Here is a 19,467-nt window from a genome sequence, read left to right on the forward strand (position 1 = left end):
CCAGTCTCTCTCCAGTCTCTCTCCAGTCTCTCTCCAGTCTTTCTCCAGTCTCTCTCCAGTCTCTCTCCAGTCTCTCTCCAGTCTTTCTCCAGCTGCTGTCTCTCTCCAGTCTCTCTCCAGTCTCTCTCCAGTCTCTCTCCAGTCTCTCTCCAGTCTCTCTCCAGCTGCTGTCTCTCTCCAGTCTCTCTCCAGTCTCTCTCCAGTCTCTCTCCAGTCTCTCTCCAGTCTCTCTCCAGTCTCTCTCCAGTCTTTCTCCAGTCTCTCTCCAGTCTTTCTCCAGTCTCTCTCCAGTCTTTCTCCAGTCTCTCTCCAGTCTCTCTCCAGCTGCTGTCTCTCTCCAGTCTCTCTCCAGTCTCTCTCCAGTCTCTCTCCACTCTCTCCAGTCTCTCTCCAGTCTCTCTCCACTCTCTCCAGTCTCTCTCCAGTCTCTCTCCAGTCTCTCTCCACTCTCTCCAGTCTCTCTCCAGTCTCTCTCCAGTCTCTCTGTCTCTCCTCTCATTTTAATATCAGTCAGTAGTTTGATTGACAAGTCAGTGATATATGGGGCGGGGCAGTGGTAGATGGGGCGGGGTTCGTTGTAGATGGGGCGGGGGCAGGGGCAGATGGGGGTGGGGCAGTGGTAGATGGGGCGGGGTTCGTTGTAGATGGGGCGGGGTCATTGGTAGATGGGGCGGGGCAGATGGGGGTGGGGTCCGTTGTAGATGGGGGCGGGGTCCATTGTAGATGGGGGTGGGGTTCGCTGTAGATGGGGCGGGGTCCGTTGTAGATGGGGGCGGGGTCATTGGTAGACGGCCTGGACATACTCCGGGGGGAAGAATCCGACGCGTCCATGACAACGGCCTCTCCAGCGCAGCGAATCAGAACAGTCGAGCAGGTCGATGATATCACCGCGGAGGAAGCGTAGCTGGGAGGGGTGGTGGGGGGTGAAGTCAAACAGAGCGTGGGCGTGGTGGGGGAGCTGGAGGGGGGGGGGGTACAGGACAGGGTTAGACCAATGATGAATACAAACCCTGCTGATGCTATGCACGTCTCAGACCAGGCTAGTACTGTTCAGACCAGGCTAGTAATGTTCAGACCAGGCTAGTAATGTTCAGACCAGGCTAGTAATGTTCAGACCAGGCTAGTACTGTTCAGACCAGGCTGGTATTGTTCAGACCAGGCTAGTATTGTTCAGACCAGGCTAGTACTGTTCAGACCAGGCTGGTACTGTTCAGACCAGGCTGGTACTGTTCAGACCAGGCTAGTAATGTTCAGACCAGGCTAGTAATGTTCAGACCAGGCTAGTATTGTTCATACCAGGCTAGTACTGTTCAGACCAGGCTAGTACTGTTCAGACCAGGCTAGTAATGTTCAGACCAGGCTAGTAATGTTCAGACCAGGCTAGTATTGTTCAGACCAGGCTAGTAATGTTCAGACCAGGCTAGTAAGAGAGGGGTGGTAGAGACAGAGAGAGAGAAATAATAGAATAGAGAGGTAGAGAGAGGTAGAGAGACAGAGAGAGAGAGAGAGAGAGACAGAGAGAGAGAGAGGAAGGTTGAGAGAGAGAGGTAGAGAGGTAGAGAGAGAGAGGTAGAGAGGTAGAGAGAGAGAGAGAGAGAGAGAGAGAGAGACAGAGAGATTAATTGAAATGTAATTGATATGTTCAGTTGTTACCCTGGCACATTGTTCTGGGTCTCGTAGGACGACGATTCCCTCCTTGGCGATGCTGTTGCTATGATAGAACTCCACCATCTGGTTCAGAGAGAAGAACATCTCCTCCCAAACAAAGTACTGTCCTGACCTGTCCTGGAGCACCTTGAAGTGCTGCACATGGTCCCCATAACTAGAGGGAGACAGGGGGGAGAGAGAGAGAGAGAGACAGAGAGACAGAGAGACAGAGAGAGAGAGAGGAGGAAGAGAGAGAGGAGAGAGAGAGAGAGGAGGAAGAGGAGGAAGAGAGAGAGGAGGAAGAGAGAGAGAGAGAGAGAGACAGAGAGAGAGGAGGAAGAGAGAGAGAGATGAGGAAGAGAGAGAGAGAGAGAGAGAGAGAGAGAGGAGGAAGAGAGAGAGAGAGGGTTGGGGAGAGAGAGACAGAGAGAGAGAGGAGGAAGAGAGAGAGAGGGAGAGGAAGAAGAGAGAGAGAGAAATGGGGGAGGAAGAGAGAGAGAGAGAGAGAGAGAGAGAGAGGAGGAAGAAAGAGAGGGGCGGAAGAGAGAGAGAGAGATAGAGAGAGAGCACACTATTAGCACACTACCCCTATGTTAAGAGAGGGGGTGTTAACGAGGGGTGGAAACTCAGGATACTAGACAACGAGGACTCTGAGTCAGCTAATATAAATCTCTATAAGTCTGGAACAGTAATGGTACAGGGTAACCCCCCCCCCCCAAACAGGTTCAGCTGGACTCCCACCTAATCAAAGAATCAGCCTCTCTTGAGAAAGATAGCTCCCCCAGACCCGAACGGGTCACCCCCAGACCTCTTCATTATATAACCCCCACAGACCAGCCACCCCCAGACCTCTTCATTATACAACCCCCACAGACCAGCCACCCCCAGACCTCTTCATTATACAACCCCCACAGACCAGCCACCCCCAGACCTCTTCATTATATAACCCCCACAGACCAGCCACCCCCAGACCTCTTCATTATATAACCCCCACAGACGGGTCACCCCAGACCTCTTCATTATACAACCCCCACAGATCAGCCACCCCCAGACCTCTTCATTATATAACCCCCACAGACGGGTCACCCCCAGACCTCTTCATTATATAACCCCCACAGACGAGAAACCCCCAGACCTCTTCATTATATAACCCCCACAGACCAGCCACCCCCAGACCTCTTCATTATATAACCCCCACAGACGAGCCACCCCCAGACCTCTTCATTATACAACCCCCACAGACCAGCCACCCCCAGACCTCTTCATTATACAACCCCCACAGACCAGCAACCCCCAGACCTCTTCATTATATAACCCCCCACAGACCAGCCACCCCCAGACCTCTTCATTATATAACCCCCACAGACCAGCAACCCCCAGACCTCTTCATTATATAACCCCCACAGACGAGCCACCCCAGACCTCTTCATTATACAACCCCCACAGACGAGTCACCCCCAGACCTCTTCATTATACAACCCCCACAGACGAGTCACCCCCAGACCTCTTCATTATATAACCCCCACAGACGAGCCACCCCCAGACCTCTTCATTATATAACCCCCACAGACCAGCCACCCCCAGACCTCTTCATTATATAACCCCCACAGACCAGCCACCCCCAGACCTCTTCATTATATAACCCCCACAGACCAGCCACCCCCAGACCTCTACATTATATAACCCCCACAGACGAGTCACCCCCAGACCTCTTCATTATATAACCCCCCACAGACCAGGGAGACTCCCCTCCCCTCCCAGACCAGGGAGACTCCCCCACCCCACCCAGACCAGGGAGACTCCCCACCCCACCCCTCCCAGACCTGTGGGACACCCCCCCTAAGCCAACCATGCCCACACCCAATTTAGGCCCCCTCAGATCAGACCCATGCCCCCCCCAAAGAGGACCTCATTATAAATATCCTCCTGTGTGCTACCTATATCCCCCCACTAGAATCCCCATACTATAACGATGCCAGCTTCTCCATCCTACCTATATCCCCCCACTAGAATCCCCCATACTATAACGATGCCAGCTTCTCCATCCTACCTATATCCCCCCAATATAATCCCCCATACTATAACGATGCCAGCTTCTCCATCCTACCTATATCCCCCCACTAGAATCCCCCATACTATAACGATGCCAGCTTCTCCATCCTACCTATATCCCCCCACTAGAATCCCCCATACTATAACGATGCCAGCTTCTCCATCCTACCTATATCCCCCCACTAGAATCCCCCATACTATAACGATGCCAGCTTCTCCATCCTACCTATATCCCCCACTAGAATCCCCCATACTATAACGATGCCAGCTTCTCCATCCTACCTATATCCCCCCACTAGAATCCCCCATACTATAACGATGCCAGCTTCTCCATCCTGGAGGGGAAATCAATCATTCCCTCCCCAAATATGCCCCCCTTAGACACAACTATGACAAAAACAACTAACAAAAAATGGGTGACAACTCCTGCAGCTCTGTCGCACGCTGGGTATGTACATAGTCTACTTTATCACTGAGATCACCCCAGAGTCTCTCAGAGCGTTCACAGTCAGTCCACTGACACCCCTATCAGATCACAGCTAAATCACAGTCTACTTTAACAGAGAAATACTCAATCATGAGGCATCAAAGCCAAAGGAACTGAGTAACATAAAGAAATGCTATAGATGGAAGGAAAGTAGTGTGGAAACCTACCAAACAACAATTAGGCAACGACAAATTCAATCCCTTCTAGAACAACTTCCTGGACAAAACGTTCCACTGTAATAGTGAAGGTGTAAACTTGGCAGTAGAAAATGTTAACAGTATATTTGACCTCTCAGCTTCCTTATCAGGTTAAAACATTTCAAACAGAAAACTGAAGAAAATGAACAAAAATGAACAACAATGACAAATAGTTTGATGAAGAATGTAAAAACCTAAGAACGAAATGGAGAAACCTGTCCAACCCCAAAAAACACAGAGAACCAGAAAACCCCCCTGAGTCCACGTCTTCTTCTATGGTGAATCACTAAAACAATTACAGAAATACCCTAAAAGAAGGAACGTCATAAATCTATCCAAAATGGAGATGTCTGGGCAAACCACTTCTCCAATCTATCTATAACGAAGAACAAACAGCAAAAACATATAAATGATCAAATACAAATCTTAGAATCAACTATTAAAGACCAGAACCCACTGGATTCACCAATTACCTTGAATGAACTACAGGACAAAACACAAACCCTCCGACACCAAAAGGCCTGTGGTGTTGATGGGATCCTCAATGAAATGATAAAATATACAGACCACAAATTCCAATTGGCTATACTTAAACTCTTTAACATCATCCTCAGCTCTGGCATCTTCCCCCGATATTTTGGAACCAAGGACTGATCACCTCAATCCACAAAAGTGGAGATAAATTTGACTCCAAAAACTGGCCTGGTCCTAGATGACTTGGTAGAGCGGTGTGAGGAATCACACTTGGTCCTCAATACCAGTAAGACCAAAGAGATGTGTGTATAGACTTCAGGAAGTGTACAACACCTACCACTGTAACATCTATATCAGAGGTCAGGACATAGAGAGTGTAGAGGAATAGAGATATCTGTGTGTCCTCTTGGACAATAAGTTTCAGTGGTGTAAATGTACAGACCTGATCTACAACAAGAGCCAACAGAGATTGTACTTTCTCAAAAAGCTGGGATATTTTTAAAGTAGACTGTACTGACTGTGTTTTATCTAATCTTTCATTGAGAGTATTTTAACTTTTTGTATTGTTTTGTTGGTTTGGCAATGCCACTGTCAGCCAGAGAAATTTGCTGAGAAGGATTATTACCACAGCAAGCAAGGTACTTGGAGTGAAACAGACAGGCCTGGATGAGATCTTTAAGGTCAGGTCCATCAGCAAGCCACCCCTGTACCTGGACGTTGAACTACTCCCCTCTGGGTGCAGGTATAGGGCACCCCTCAGCAGGAAAAACACAACTAGACAATCATTTATGCCAGGTGTGATATCCCTCCTAAATAGCTCGGGCTAATGTTCCTATAGACCCAGTAAGGCTAACAGGCTAATGTTCCTATCCACCCAGTAAGGCCAGCAGGCTAATGTTCCTATCCACCCAGTAAGGCCAGCAGGCTAATGTTCCTATCCACCCAGTAAGGCTAACAGGCTAATGTTCCTATCCACCCAGTAAGGCCAGCAGGCTAATGTTCCTATCCACCCAGTAAGGCTAACAGGCTAATGTTCCTATCCACCCAGTAAGGCTAACAGGCTAATGTTCCTATCCACTCAGTAAGGCCAGCAGGCTAATGTTCCTATCCACCCAGTAAGGCTAACAGGCTAATGTTCCTATCCACCCAGTAAGGCTAACAGGCTAATGTTCCTATCCACCCAGTAAGGCTAACAGGCTAATGTTCCTATCCACCCAGTAAGGCCAGCAGGCTAATGTTCCTATCCACCCAGTAAGGCTAACAGGCTAATGTTCCTATCCACCCAGTAAGGCCAGCAGGCTAATGTTCCTATCCACCCAGTAAGGCTAACAGGCTAATGTTCCTATCCACCCAGTAAGGCCAGCAGGCTAATGTTCCTATCCACCCAGTAAGGCCAGCAGGCTAATGTTCCTATCCACCCAGTAAGGCCAGCAGGCTAATGTTCCTATAGACCCAGTAAGGCTAACAGGCTAATGTTCCTATCCACCCAGTAAGGCTAACAGGCTAATGTTCCTATCCACCCAGTAAGGCCAGCAGGCTAATGTTCCTATAGACCCAGTAAGGCTAACAGGCTAATGTTCCTATCCACCCAGTAAGGCTAACAGGCTAATGTTCCTATCCACCCAGTAAGGCTAACAGGCTAATGTTCCTATCCACCCAGTAAGGCCAGCAGGCTAATGTTCCTATCCACCCAGTAAGGCCAGCAGGCTAATGTTCCTATCCACCCAGTAAGGCCAGCAGGCTAATGTTCCTATCCACCCAGTAAGGCCAGCAGGCTAATGTTCTTATAGACCCAGTAAGGCCAGCAGGCTAATGTTCCTATCCACCCAGTAAGGCCAGCAGGCTAATGTTCCTATCCACCCAGTAAGGCTAACAGGCTAATGTTCCTATCCACCCAGTAAGGCTAACAGGCTAATGTTCCTATCCACCCAGTAAGGCCAGCAGGCTAATGTTCCTATCCACCCAGTAAGGCCAGCAGGCTAATGTTCCTATAGACCCAGTAAGGCCAGCGGGCTAATGTTCCCTATCCACCCAGTAAGGCCAGCAGGCTAATGTTCCTATAGACCCAGTAAGGCCAGCAGGCTAATGTTCCTATCCACCCAGTAAGGCCAGCGGGCTAATGTTCCTATCCACCCAGTAAGACCAGCGGGCTAATGTTCCTATCCACCCAGTAAGGCCAGCAGGCTAATGTTCCTATCCACCCAGTAAGGCCAGCAGGCTAATGTTCCTATCCACCCAGTAAGGCCAGCAGGCTAATGTTCCTATTCACCCAGTAAGGCCAGCAGGCTAATGTTCCTATCCACCCAGTAAGGCCAGCAGGCTAATGTTCCTATCCACCCAGTAAGGCTAACAGGCTAATGTTCCTATCCACCCAGTAAGGCTAACAGGCTAATGTTCCTATAGACCCAGTAAGGCCAGCAGGCTAATGTTCCTATCCACCCATTAAGGCTAACAGGCTAATGTTCCTATCCACCCAGTAAGGCTAACAGGCTAATGTTCCTATCCACCCAGTAAGGCCAGCAGGCTAATGTTCCTATAGACCCAGTAAGGCTAACAGGCTAATGTTCCTATCCACCCAGTAAGGCCAGCAGGCTAATGTTCCTATCCACCCAGTAAGGCCAGCAGGCTAATGTTCCTATCCACCCAGTAAGGCTAGCAGGCTAATGTTCCTATCCACCCAGTAAGGCTAACAGGCTAATGTTCCTATCCACTCAGTAAGGCTAACAGGCTAATGCTCCTATCCACCCAGTAAGGCTAACAGGCTAATGTTCCTATCCACCCAGTAAGGCTAACAGGCTAATGTTCCTATCCACCCAGTAAGGCCAAAAGGCTAATGTTCCTATAGACCCAGTAAGGCTAACAGGCTAATGTTCCTATCCACCCAGTAAGGCTAACAGGCTAATGTTCCTATCCACCCAGTAAGGCCAGCAGGCTAATGTTCCTATCCACCCAGTAAGGCCAGCAGGCTAATGTTCCTATCCACCCAGTAAGGCTAACAGGCTAATGTTCCTATCCACCCAGTAAGGCCAGCAGGCTAATGTTCCTATCCACCCAGTAAGGCTAACAGGCTAATGTTCCTATCCACCCAGTAAGGCCAGCAGGCTAATGTTCCTATCCACCCAGTAAGGCCAGCAGGCTAATGTTCCTATAGACCCAGTAAGGCTAACAGGCTAATGTTCCTATCCACCCAGTAAGGCCAGCAGGCTAATGTTCCTATAGACCCAGTAAGGCCAGCAGGCTAATGTTCCTATCCACCCAGTAAGGCCAGCAGGCTAATGTTCCTATCCACCCAGTAAGGCTAACAGGCTAATGTTCCTATCCACCCAGTAAGGCTAACAGGCTAATGTTCCTATCCACCCAGTAAGGCTAACAGGCTAATGTTCCTATCCACCCAGTAAGGCCAGCAGGCTAATGTTCCTATCCACCCAGAAAGGCCAGCAGGATAATGTTCCTATCCACCCAGTAAGGCCAGCAGGCTAATGTTCCTATCCACCCAGTAAGATCAGCAGGCTAATGTTCCTATCCACCCAGTAAGGCCAGCAGGCTAATGTTCCTATAGACCCAGTAAGGCCAGCGGGCTAATGTTCCTATCCACCCAGTAAGGCCAGCAGGCTAATGTTCCTATAGACCCAGTAAGGCCAGCAGGCTAATGTTCCTATCCACCCAGTAAGGCCAGCAGGCTAATGTTCCTATCCACCCAGTAAGACCAGCGGGCTAATGTTCCTATCCACCCAGTAAGGCCAGCAGGCTAATGTTCCTATCCACCCAGTAAGGCTAACAGGCTAATGTTCCTATCCACCCAGTAAGGTTGGCAGGCTAATGTTCCTATCCACCCAGTAAGGCTAACAGGCTAATGTTCCTATCCACCCAGTAAGGCCAGCAGGCTAATGTTCCTATAGACCCAGTAAGGCTAGCAGGCTAATGTTCCTATAGACCCAGTAAGGCTAACAGGCTAATGTTCCTATCCACCCAGTAAGGCTAACAGGCTAATGTTCCTATCCACCCAGTAAGGCCAGCAGGCTAATGTTCCTATCCACCCAGTAAGGCTAACAGGCTAATGTTCCTATCCACCCAGTAAGGCTAACAGGCTAATGTTCCTATCCACCCAGTAAGGCTAACAGGCTAATGTTCCTATCCACCCAGTAAGGCTAACAGGCTAATGTTCCTATCCACCCAGTAAGGCCAGCAGGCTAATGTTCCTATCCACCCAGTAAGGCTAACAGGCTAATGTTCCTATCCACCCAGTAAGGCTAACAGGCTAATGTTCCTATCCACCCAGTAAGGCTAACAGGCTAATGTTCCTATCCACCCAGTAAGGCCAGCAGGCTAATGTTCCTATCCACCCAGTAAGGCTAACAGGCTAATGTTCCTATCCACCCAGTAAGGCCAGCAGGCTAATGTTCCTATCCACCCAGTAAGGCTAACAGGCTAATGTTCCTATCCACCCAGTAAGGCCAGCAGGCTAATGTTCCTATCCACCCAGTAAGGCTAACAGGCTAATGTTCCTATCCACCCAGTAAGGCCAGCAGGCTAATGTTCCTATCCACCCAGTAAGGCCAGCAGGCTAATGTTCCTATCCACCCAGTAAGGCTAACAGGCTAATGTTCCTATCCACCCAGTAAGGCTAACAGGCTAATGTTCCTATCCACCCAGTAAGGCCAGCAGGCTAATGTTCCTATAGACCCAGTAAGGCTAACAGGCTAATGTTCCTATCCACCCAGTAAGGCTAACAGGCTAATGTTCCTATCCACCCAGTAAGGCTAACAGGCTAATGTTCCTATCCACCCAGTAAGGCCAGCAGGCTAATGTTCCTATCCACCCAGTAAGGCCAGCAGGCTAATGTTCCTATCCACCCAGTAAGGCCAGCAGGCTAATGTCCTATCCACCCAGTAAGGCCAGCAGGCTAATGTTCCTATAGACCCAGTAAGGCCAGCAGGCTAATGTTCCTATCCACCCAGTAAGGCCAGCAGGCTAATGTTCCTATCCACCCAGTAAGGCTAACAGGCTAATGTTCCTATCCACCCAGTAAGGCTAACAGGCTAATGTTCCTATCCACCCAGTAAGGCCAGCAGGCTAATGTTCCTATCCACCCAGTAAGGCCAGCAGGCTAATGTTCCTATAGACCCAGTAAGGCCAGCGGGCTAATGTTCCCTATCCACCCAGTAAGGCCAGCAGGCTAATGTTCCTATAGACCCAGTAAGGCCAGCAGGCTAATGTTCCTATCCACCCAGTAAGGCCAGCGGGCTAATGTTCCTATCCACCCAGTAAGACCAGCGGGCTAATGTTCCTATCCACCCAGTAAGGCCAGCAGGCTAATGTTCCTATCCACCCAGTAAGGCCAGCAGGCTAATGTTCCTATCCACCCAGTAAGGCCAGCAGGCTAATGTTCCTATCCACCCAGTAAGGCCAGCAGGCTAATGTTCCTATCCACCCAGTAAAGCCAGCAGGCTAATGTTCCTATCCACCCAGTAAGGCTAACAGGCTAATGTTCCTATCCACCCAGTAAGGCTAACAGGCTAATGTTCCTATAGACCCAGTAAGGCCAGCAGGCTAATGTTCCTATCCACCCAGTAAGGCCAGCAGGCTAATGTTCCTATCCACCCAGTAAGGCTAGCAGGCTAATGTTCCTATCCACCCAGTAAGGCTAACAGGCTAATGTTCCTATCCACTCAGTAAGGCTAACAGGCTAATGCTCCTATCCACCCAGTAAGGCTAACAGGCTAATGTTCCTATCCACCCAGTAAGGCTAACAGGCTAATGTTCCTATCCACCCAGTAAGGCCAAAAGGCTAATGTTCCTATAGACCCAGTTAGGCTAACAGGCTAATGTTCCTATCCACCCAGTAAGGCTAACAGGCTAATGTTCCTATCCACCCAGTAAGGCCAGCAGGCTAATGTTCCTATCCACCCAGTAAGGCCAGCAGGCTAATGTTCCTATCCACCCAGTAAGGCTAACAGGCTAATGTTCCTATCCACCCAGTAAGGCCAGCAGGCTAATGTTCCTATCCACCCAGTAAGGCTAACAGGCTAATGTTCCTATCCACCCAGTAAGGCCAGCAGGCTAATGTTCCTATCCACCCAGTAAGGCCAGCAGGCTAATGTTCCTATAGACCCAGTAAGGCTAACAGGCTAATGTTCCTATCCACCCAGTAAGGCCAGCAGGCTAATGTTCCTATAGACCCAGTAAGGCCAGCAGGCTAATGTTCCTATCCACCCAGTAAGGCCAGCAGGCTAATGTTCCTATCCACCCAGTAAGGCTAACAGGCTAATGTTCCTATCCACCCAGTAAGGCTAACAGGCTAATGTTCCTATCCACCCAGTAAGGCTAACAGGCTAATGTTCCTATCCACCCAGTAAGGCCAGCAGGCTAATGTTCCTATCCACCCAGAAAGGCCAGCAGGATAATGTTCCTATCCACCCAGTAAGGCCAGCAGGCTAATGTTCCTATCCACCCAGTAAGATCAGCAGGCTAATGTTCCTATCCACCCAGTAAGGCCAGCAGGCTAATGTTCCTATAGACCCAGTAAGGCCAGCGGGCTAATGTTCCTATCCACCCAGTAAGGCCAGCAGGCTAATGTTCCTATAGACCCAGTAAGGCCAGCAGGCTAATGTTCCTATCCACCCAGTAAGGCCAGCAGGCTAATGTTCCTATCCACCCAGTAAGACCAGCGGGCTAATGTTCCTATCCACCCAGTAAGGCCAGCAGGCTAATGTTCCTATCCACCCAGTAAGGCTAACAGGCTAATGTTCCTATCCACCCAGTAAGGTTGGCAGGCTAATGTTCCTATCCACCCAGTAAGGCTAACAGGCTAATGTTCCTATCCACCCAGTAAGGCCAGCAGGCTAATGTTCCTATCCACCCAGTAAGACCAGCGGGCTAATGTTCCTATCCACCCAGTAAGGCCAGCAGGCTAATGTTCCTATCCACCCAGTAAGGCTAACAGGCTAATGTTCCTATCCACCCAGTAAGGCTAACAGGCTAATGTTCCTATCCACCCAGTAAGGCTAACAGGCTAATGTTCCTATCCACTCAGTAAGGCTAGCAGGCTAATGTTCCTATCCACCCAGTAAGGCTAGCAGGCTAATGTTCCTATCCACCCAGTAAGGCTAACAGGCTAATGTTCCTATCCACCCAGTAAGGCCAGCAGGCTAATGTTCCTATCCACCCAGTAAGGCCAGCAGGCTAATGTTCCTATCCACCCAGTAAGGCCAGCAGGCTAACGTTCCTATCCACCCAGTAAGGCTAACAGGCTAATGTTCCTATCCACCCAGTAAGGCCAGCAGGCTAATGTTCCTATCCACCCAGTAAGATCAGCAGGCTAATGTTCCTATCCACCCAGTAAGGCCAGCAGGCTAATGTTCCTATAGACCCAGTAAGGCCAGCGGGCTAATGTTCCTATCCACCCAGTAAGGCCAGCAGGCTAATGTTCCTATAGACCCAGTAAGGCCAGCAGGCTAATGTTCCTATCCACCCAGTAAGGCCAGCAGGCTAATGTTCCTATCCACCCAGTAAGACCAGCGGGCTAATGTTCCTATCCACCCAGTAAGGCCAGCAGGCTAATGTTCCTATCCACCCAGTAAGGCTAACAGGCTAATGTTCCTATCCACCCAGTAAGGTTGGCAGGCTAATGTTCCTATCCACCCAGTAAGGCTAACAGGCTAATGTTCCTATCCACCCAGTAAGGCCAGCAGGCTAATGTTCCTATCCACCCAGTAAGACCAGCGGGCTAATGTTCCTATCCACCCAGTAAGGCCAGCAGGCTAATGTTCCTATCCACCCAGTAAGGCTAACAGGCTAATGTTCCTATCCACCCAGTAAGGCTAACAGGCTAATGTTCCTATCCACCCAGTAAGGCTAACAGGCTAATGTTCCTATCCACTCAGTAAGGCTAGCAGGCTAATGTTCCTATCCACCCAGTAAGGCTAGCAGGCTAATGTTCCTATCCACCCAGTAAGGCTAACAGGCTAATGTTCCTATCCACCCAGTAAGGCCAGCAGGCTAATGTTCCTATCCACCCAGTAAGGCCAGCAGGCTAATGTTCCTATCCACCCAGTAAGGCCAGCAGGCTAACGTTCCTATCCACCCAGTAAGGCTAACAGGCTAATGTTCCTATCCACCCAGTAAGGCCAGCAGGCTAATGTTCCTATCCACCCAGTAAGGCCAGCAGGCTAATGTTCCTATCCACCCAGTAAGGCCAGCAGGCTAATGTTCCTATCCACCCAGTAAGGCTAACAGGCTAATGTTCCTATCCACCCAGTAAGGCTAACAGGCTAATGTTCCTATCCACCCAGTAAGGCCAGCAGGCTAATGTTCCTATAGACCCAGTAAGGCTAACAGGCTAATGTTCCTATCCACCCAGTAAGGCTAACAGGCTAATGTTCCTATCCACCCAGTAAGGCCAGCAGGCTAATGTTCCTATCCACCCAGTAAGGCCAGCAGGCTAATGTTCCTATAGACCCAGTAAGGCTAACAGGCTAATGTTCCTATCCACCCAGTAAGGCCAGCAGGCTAATGTTCCTATAGACCCAGTAAGGCCAGCAGGCTAATGTTCCTATCCACCCAGTAAGGCCAGCAGGCTAATGTTCCTATCCACCCAGTAAGGCTAACAGGCTAATGTTCCTATCCACCCAGTAAGGCTAACAGGCTAATGTTCCTATCCACCCAGTAAGGCCAGCAGGCTAATGTTCCTATCCACCCAGAAAGGCCAGCAGGATAATGTTCCTATCCACCCAGTAAGGCCAGCAGGCTAATGTTCCTATCCACCCAGTAAGATCAGCAGGCTAATGTTCCTATCCACCCAGTAAGGCTAACAGGCTAATGTTCCTATCCACCCAGTAAGGCTAACAGGCTAATGTTCCTATCCACCCAGTAAGGCCAGCAGGCTAATGTTCCTATCCACCCAGTAAGGCTAACAGGCTAATGTTCCTATCCACCCAGTAAGGCTAACAGGCTAATGTTCCTATCCACCCAGTAAGGCCAGCAGGCTAATGTTCCTATCCACCCAGTAAGGCTAGCAGGCTAATGTTCCTATCCACCCAGTAAGGCTAACAGGCTAATGTTCCTATCCACCCAGTAAGGCTAACAGGCTAATGTTCCTATCCACCCAGTAAGGCTAACAGGCTAATGTTCCTATCCACCCAGTAAGGCCAGCAGGCTAATGTTCCTATCCACCCAGTAAGGCTAACAGGCTAATGTTCCTATCCACCCAGTAAGGCTAACAGGCTAATGTTCCTATCCACCCAGTAAGGCTAACAGGCTAATGTTCCTATCCACCCAGTAAGGCCAGCAGGCTAATGTTCCTATCCACCCAGTAAGGCCAGCAGGCTAATGTTCCTATCCACCCAGTAAGGCCAGCAGGCTAATGTTCCTATAGACCCAGTAAGGCCAGCGGGCTAATGTTCCTATCCACCCAGTAAGGCCAGCAGGCTAATGTTCCTATCCACCCAGTAAGGCCAGCAGGCTAATGTTCCTATAGACCCAGTAAGGCCAGCGGGCTAATGTTCCTATCCACCCAGTAAGGCCAGCAGGCTAATGTTCCTATAGACCCAGTAAGGCCAGCAGGCTAATGTTCCTATCCACCCAGTAAGGCCAGCAGGCTAATGTTCCTATCCACCCAGTAAGGCCAGCGGGCTAATGTTCCTATCCACCCAGTAAGGCCAGCAGGCTAATGTTCCTATCCACCCAGTAAGGCTAACAGGCTAATGTTCCTATCCACCCAGTAAGGCTAGCAGGCTAATGTTCCTATCCACCCAGTAAGGCTAACAGGCTAATGTTCCTATCCACCCAGTAAGGCCAGCAGGCTAATGTTCCTATAGACCCAGTAAGGCTAACAGGCTAATGTTCCTATCCACCCAGTAAGGCCAGCAGGCTAATGTTCCTATCCACCCAGTAAGGCCAGCAGGCTAATGTTCCTATCCACCCAGTAAGGCTAGCAGGCTAATGTTCCTATCCACCCAGTAAGGCTAACAGGCTAATGTTCCTATCCACTCAGTAAGGCTAACAGGCTAATGCTCCTATCCACCCAGTAAGGCTAACAGGCTAATGTTCCTATCCACCCAGTAAGGCTAACAGGCTAATGTTCCTATCCACCCAGTAAGGCCAGCAGGCTAATGTTCCTATAGACCCAGTAAGGCTAACAGGCTAATGTTCCTATCCACCCAGTAAGGCCAGCAGGCTAATGTTCCTATCCACCCAGTAAGGCTAGCAGGCTAATGTTCCTATCCACCCAGTAAGGCTAACAGGCTAATGTTCCTATCCACCCAGTAAGGCCAGCAGGCTAATGTTCCTATCCACCCAGTAAGGCTAGCAGGCTAATGTTCCTATCCACCCAGTAAGGCTAACAGGCTAATGTTCCTATCCACCCAGTAAGGCTAACAGGCTAATGTTCCTATCCACCCAGTAAGGCTAACAGGCTAATGTTCCTATCAACCCAGTAAGGCCAGCAGGCTAATGTTCCTATACACCCAGTAAGGCTAACAGGCTAATGTTCCTATCCACCCAGTAAGGCTAACAGGCTAATGTTCCTATCCACCCAGTAAGGCTAACAGGCTAATGTTCCTATCCACCCAGTAAGGCCAGCAGGCTAATGTTCCTATCCACCCAGTAAGGCTAACAGGCTAATGTTCCTATCCACCCAGTAAGGCCAGCAGGCTAATGTTCCTATCCACCCAGTAAGGCTAACAGGCTAATGTTCCTATCCACCCAGTAAGGCCAGCAGGCTAATGTTCCTATCCACCCAGTAAGGCCAGCAGGCTAATGTTCCTATCCACCCAGTAAGGCTAACAGGCTAATGTTCCTATCCACCCAGTAAGGCTAACAGGCTAATGTTTCTATCCACCCAGTAAGGCCAGCAGGCTAATGTTCCTATCCACCCAGTAAGGCTAACAGGCTAATGTTCCTATCCACCCAGTAAGGCCAGCAGGCTAATGTTCCTATCCACCCAGTAAGGCTAACAGGCTAATGTTCCTATCCACCCAGTAAGGCTAACAGGCTAATGTTCCTATCCACCCAGTAAGGCTAACAGGCTAATGTTCCTATCCACCCATAAGGCAATCAGGCTAATGTTCCTATCCACCCAGTAAGGCCAGCAGGCTAATGTTCCTATCCACCCAGTAAGGCTAACAGGCTAATGTTCCTATCCACCCAGTAAGGCTAACAGGCTAATGTTCCTATCCACCCAGTAAGGCTAACAGGCTAATGTTCCTATCCACCCAGTAAGGCTAACAGGCTAATGTTCCTATCCACCCAGTAAGGCTAACAGGCTAATGTTCCTATCCACCCAGTAAGGCTAACAGGCTAATGTTCCTATCCACCCAGTAAGGCTAACAGGCTAATGTTCCTATCCACCCAGTAAGGCCATCAGGCTAATGTTCCTATCCACCCAGTAAGGCTAACAGGCTAATGTTCCTATCCACCCAGTAAGGCTAACAGGCTAATGTTCCTATCCACCCAGTAAGGCCAGCAGGCTAATGTTCCTATCCACCCAGTAAGGCTAACAGGCTAATGTTCCTATCCACCCAGTAAGGCTAACAGGCTAATGTTCCTATCCACCCAGTAAGGCTAACAGGCTAATGTTCCTATCCACCCAGTAAGGCTAACAGGCTAATGTTCCTATCCACCCAGTAAGGCTAACAGGCTAATGTTCCTATAGACCCAGTAAGGCTAACAGGCTAATGTTCCTATCCACCCAGTAAGGCTAACAGGCTAATGTTCCTATCCACCCAGTAAGGCCAGCAGGCTAATGTTCCTATCCACCCAGTAAGGCCAGCAGGCTAATGTTCCTATCCACCCAGTAAGGCTAACAGGCTAATGTTCCTATCCACCCAGTAAGGCCAGCAGGCTAATGTTCCTATCCACCTAGTAAGACCAGCAGGCTAATGTTCCTATAGACCCAGTAAGGCTAACAGGCTAATGTTCCTATCCACCCAGTAAGGCTAACAGGCTAATGTTCCTATCCACCCAGTAAGGCTAAAAGGCTAATGTTCCTATCCACCCAGTAAGGCTAACAGGCTAATGTTCCTATCCACCCAGTAAGGCTAACAGGCTAATGTTCCTATCCACCCAGTAAGGCCAGCAGGCTAATGTTCCTATCCACCCAGTAAGGCTAACAGGCTAATGTTCCTATCCACCCAGTAAGGCCAGCAGGCTAATGTTCCTATCCACCCAGTAAGGCCAGCAGGCTAATGTTCCTATCCACCCAGTAAGGCTAACAGGCTAATGTTCCTATCCACCCAGTAAGGCTAACAGGCTAATGTTCCTATCCACCCAGTAAGGCTAACAGGCTAATGTTCCTATCCACCCAGTAAGGCTATCAGGCTAATGTTCCTATCCACCCAGTAAGGCTAACAGGCTAATGTTCCTATCCACCCAGTAAGGCCAGCAGGCTAATGTTCCTATCCACCCAGTAAGGCTAACAGGCTAATGTTCCTATCCACCCAGTAAGGCTAACAGGCTAATGTTCCTATCCACCCAGTAAGGCTAGCAGGCTAATGTTCCTATCCACCCAGTAAGGCTAGCAGGCTAATGTTCCTATCCACCCAGTAAGGCTAACAGGCTAATGTTCCTATCCACCCAGTAAGGCCAGCAGGCTAATGTTCCTATCCACCCAGTAAGGCCAGCAGGCTAATCTTCCTATAGACCCAGTAAGGCTAGCAGGCTAATGTTCCTATCCACCCAGTAAGGCCAGCAGGCTAATGTTCCTATCCACCCAGTAAGGCTAGGAGGCTAATGTTCCTATCCACCCAGTAAGGCTAACAGGCTAATGTTCCTATCCACCCAGTAAGGCTAGCAGGCTAATGTTCCTATCCACCCAGTAAGGCTAACAGGCTAATGTTCCTATCCACCCAGTAAGGCCAGCAGGCTAATGTTCCTATCCACCCAGTAAGGCCAGCAGGATAATGTTCCTATCCACCCAGTAAGGCCAGCAGGCTAATGTTCCTATCCACCCAGTAAGGCTAACAGGCTAATGTTCCTATCCACCCAGTAAGGCTAACAGGCTAATGTTCCTATCCACCCAGTAAGGCTAACAGGCTAATGTTCCTATAGACCCAGTAAGGCCAGCAGGCTAATGTTCCTATCCACCCAGTAAGGCTAACAGGCTAATGTTCCTATCCACCCAGTAAGGCTAACAGGCTAATGTTCCTATCCACCCAGTAAGGCTAACAGGCTAATGTTCCTATCCACCCAGTAAGGCTAACAGGCTAATGTTCCTATCCACCCAGTAAGGCCAGCAGGCTAATGTTCCTATCCACCCAGTAAGGCTAACAGGCTAATGTTCCTATCCACCCAGTAAGGCTAACAGGCTAATGTTCCTATCCACTCAGTAAGGCTAACAGGCTAATGTTCCTATCCACCCAGTAAGGCTAACAGGCTAATGTTCCTATCCACCCAGTAAGGCCAGCAGGCTAATGTTCCTATCCACCCAGTAAGGCCAGCAGGCTAATGTTCCTATCCACCCAGTAAGGCTAACAGGCTAATGTTCCTATCCACCCAGTAAGGCCAGCAGGCTAATGTTCCTATCCACCCAATAAGGCCAGCAGGCTAATCTTCCTATAGACCCAGTAAGGCTAGCAGGCTAATGTTCCTATCCACCCAGTAAGGCTAGGAGGCTAATGTTCCTATCCACCCAGTAAGGCTAACAGGCTAATGTTCCTATCCACCCAGTAAGGCCAGCAGGCTAATGTTCCTATCCACCCAGTAAGGCTAGGAGGCTAATGTTCCTATCCACCCAGTAAGGCTAACAGGCTAATGTTCCTATCCACCCAGTAAGGCTAACAGGCTAATGTTCCTATCCACCCAGTAAGGCTAACAGGCTAATGTTCCTATCCACCCAGTAAGGCTAACAGGCTAATGTTCCTATCCACTCAGTAAGGCCAGCAGGCTAATGTTCCTATCCACTCAGTAAGGCCAGCAGGCTAATGTTCCTATCCACCCAGTAAGGCCAGCAGGCTAATGTTCCTATCCACCCAGTAAGGCTAACAGGCTAATGTTCCTATCCACCCAGTAAGGCCAGCAGGCTAATGTTCCTATCCACCCAGTAAGGCCAGCAGGCTAATGTTCCTATCCACCCAGTAAGGCTAACAGGCTAATGTTCCTATCCACCCAGTAAGGCTAACAGGCTAATGTTCCTATCCACCCAGTAAGGCCAGCAGGCTAATGTTCCTATCCACCCAGTAAGGCTAACAGGCTAATGTTCCTATAGACCCAGTAAGGCTAACAGGCTAATGTTCCTATCCACCCAGTAAGGCTAACAGGCTAATGTTCCTATCCACCCAGTAAGGCTAACAGGCTAATGTTCCTATCCACCCAGTAAGGCCAGCAGGCTAATGTTCCTATCCACCCAGTAAGGCTAACAGGCTAATGTTCCTATCCACCCAGTAAGGCTAACAGGCTAATGTTCCTATCCACCCAGTAAGGCTAACAGGCTAATGTTTCTATCCACCCAGTAAGGCCAGCAGGCTAATGTTCCTATCCACCCAGTAAGGCTAACAGGCTAATGTTCCTATCCACCCAGTAAGGCTAACAGGCTAATGTTCCTATCCACCCAGTAAGGCTAACAGGCTAATGTTCCTATCCACCCAGTAAGGCTAACAGGCTAATGTTCCTATCCAC

General features: G+C 49.5%; 1 protein-coding gene across 1 annotated transcript in view; it reads right to left on the minus strand.

Annotated features, from left to right (window-relative positions):
- Positions 1 to 361: 361 nt before the first annotated feature.
- LOC123743345 (GRB2-related adapter protein) overlaps positions 362 to 19,467 on the minus strand; it is a 29,450-nt gene continuing 10,344 nt past the window's right edge. Inside the window, exons 4-5 of the mRNA XM_045719545.1 lie at positions 1,654 to 1,822; positions 362 to 958 (exon numbers count right to left, since the gene is read on the minus strand). Of these exons, the coding sequence (XP_045575501.1) occupies positions 779 to 958; positions 1,654 to 1,822 (349 nt within the window). The 3' untranslated portion in view covers positions 362 to 778. The remainder of the gene's footprint in view (positions 959 to 1,653; positions 1,823 to 19,467) is intronic.

The sequence above is a fragment of the Salmo salar genome, chromosome ssa06, assembly GCF_905237065.1.
Source record: "Salmo salar chromosome ssa06, Ssal_v3.1, whole genome shotgun sequence".
In the NCBI taxonomy this organism is placed as follows: domain Eukaryota; kingdom Metazoa; phylum Chordata; class Actinopteri; order Salmoniformes; family Salmonidae; genus Salmo; species Salmo salar.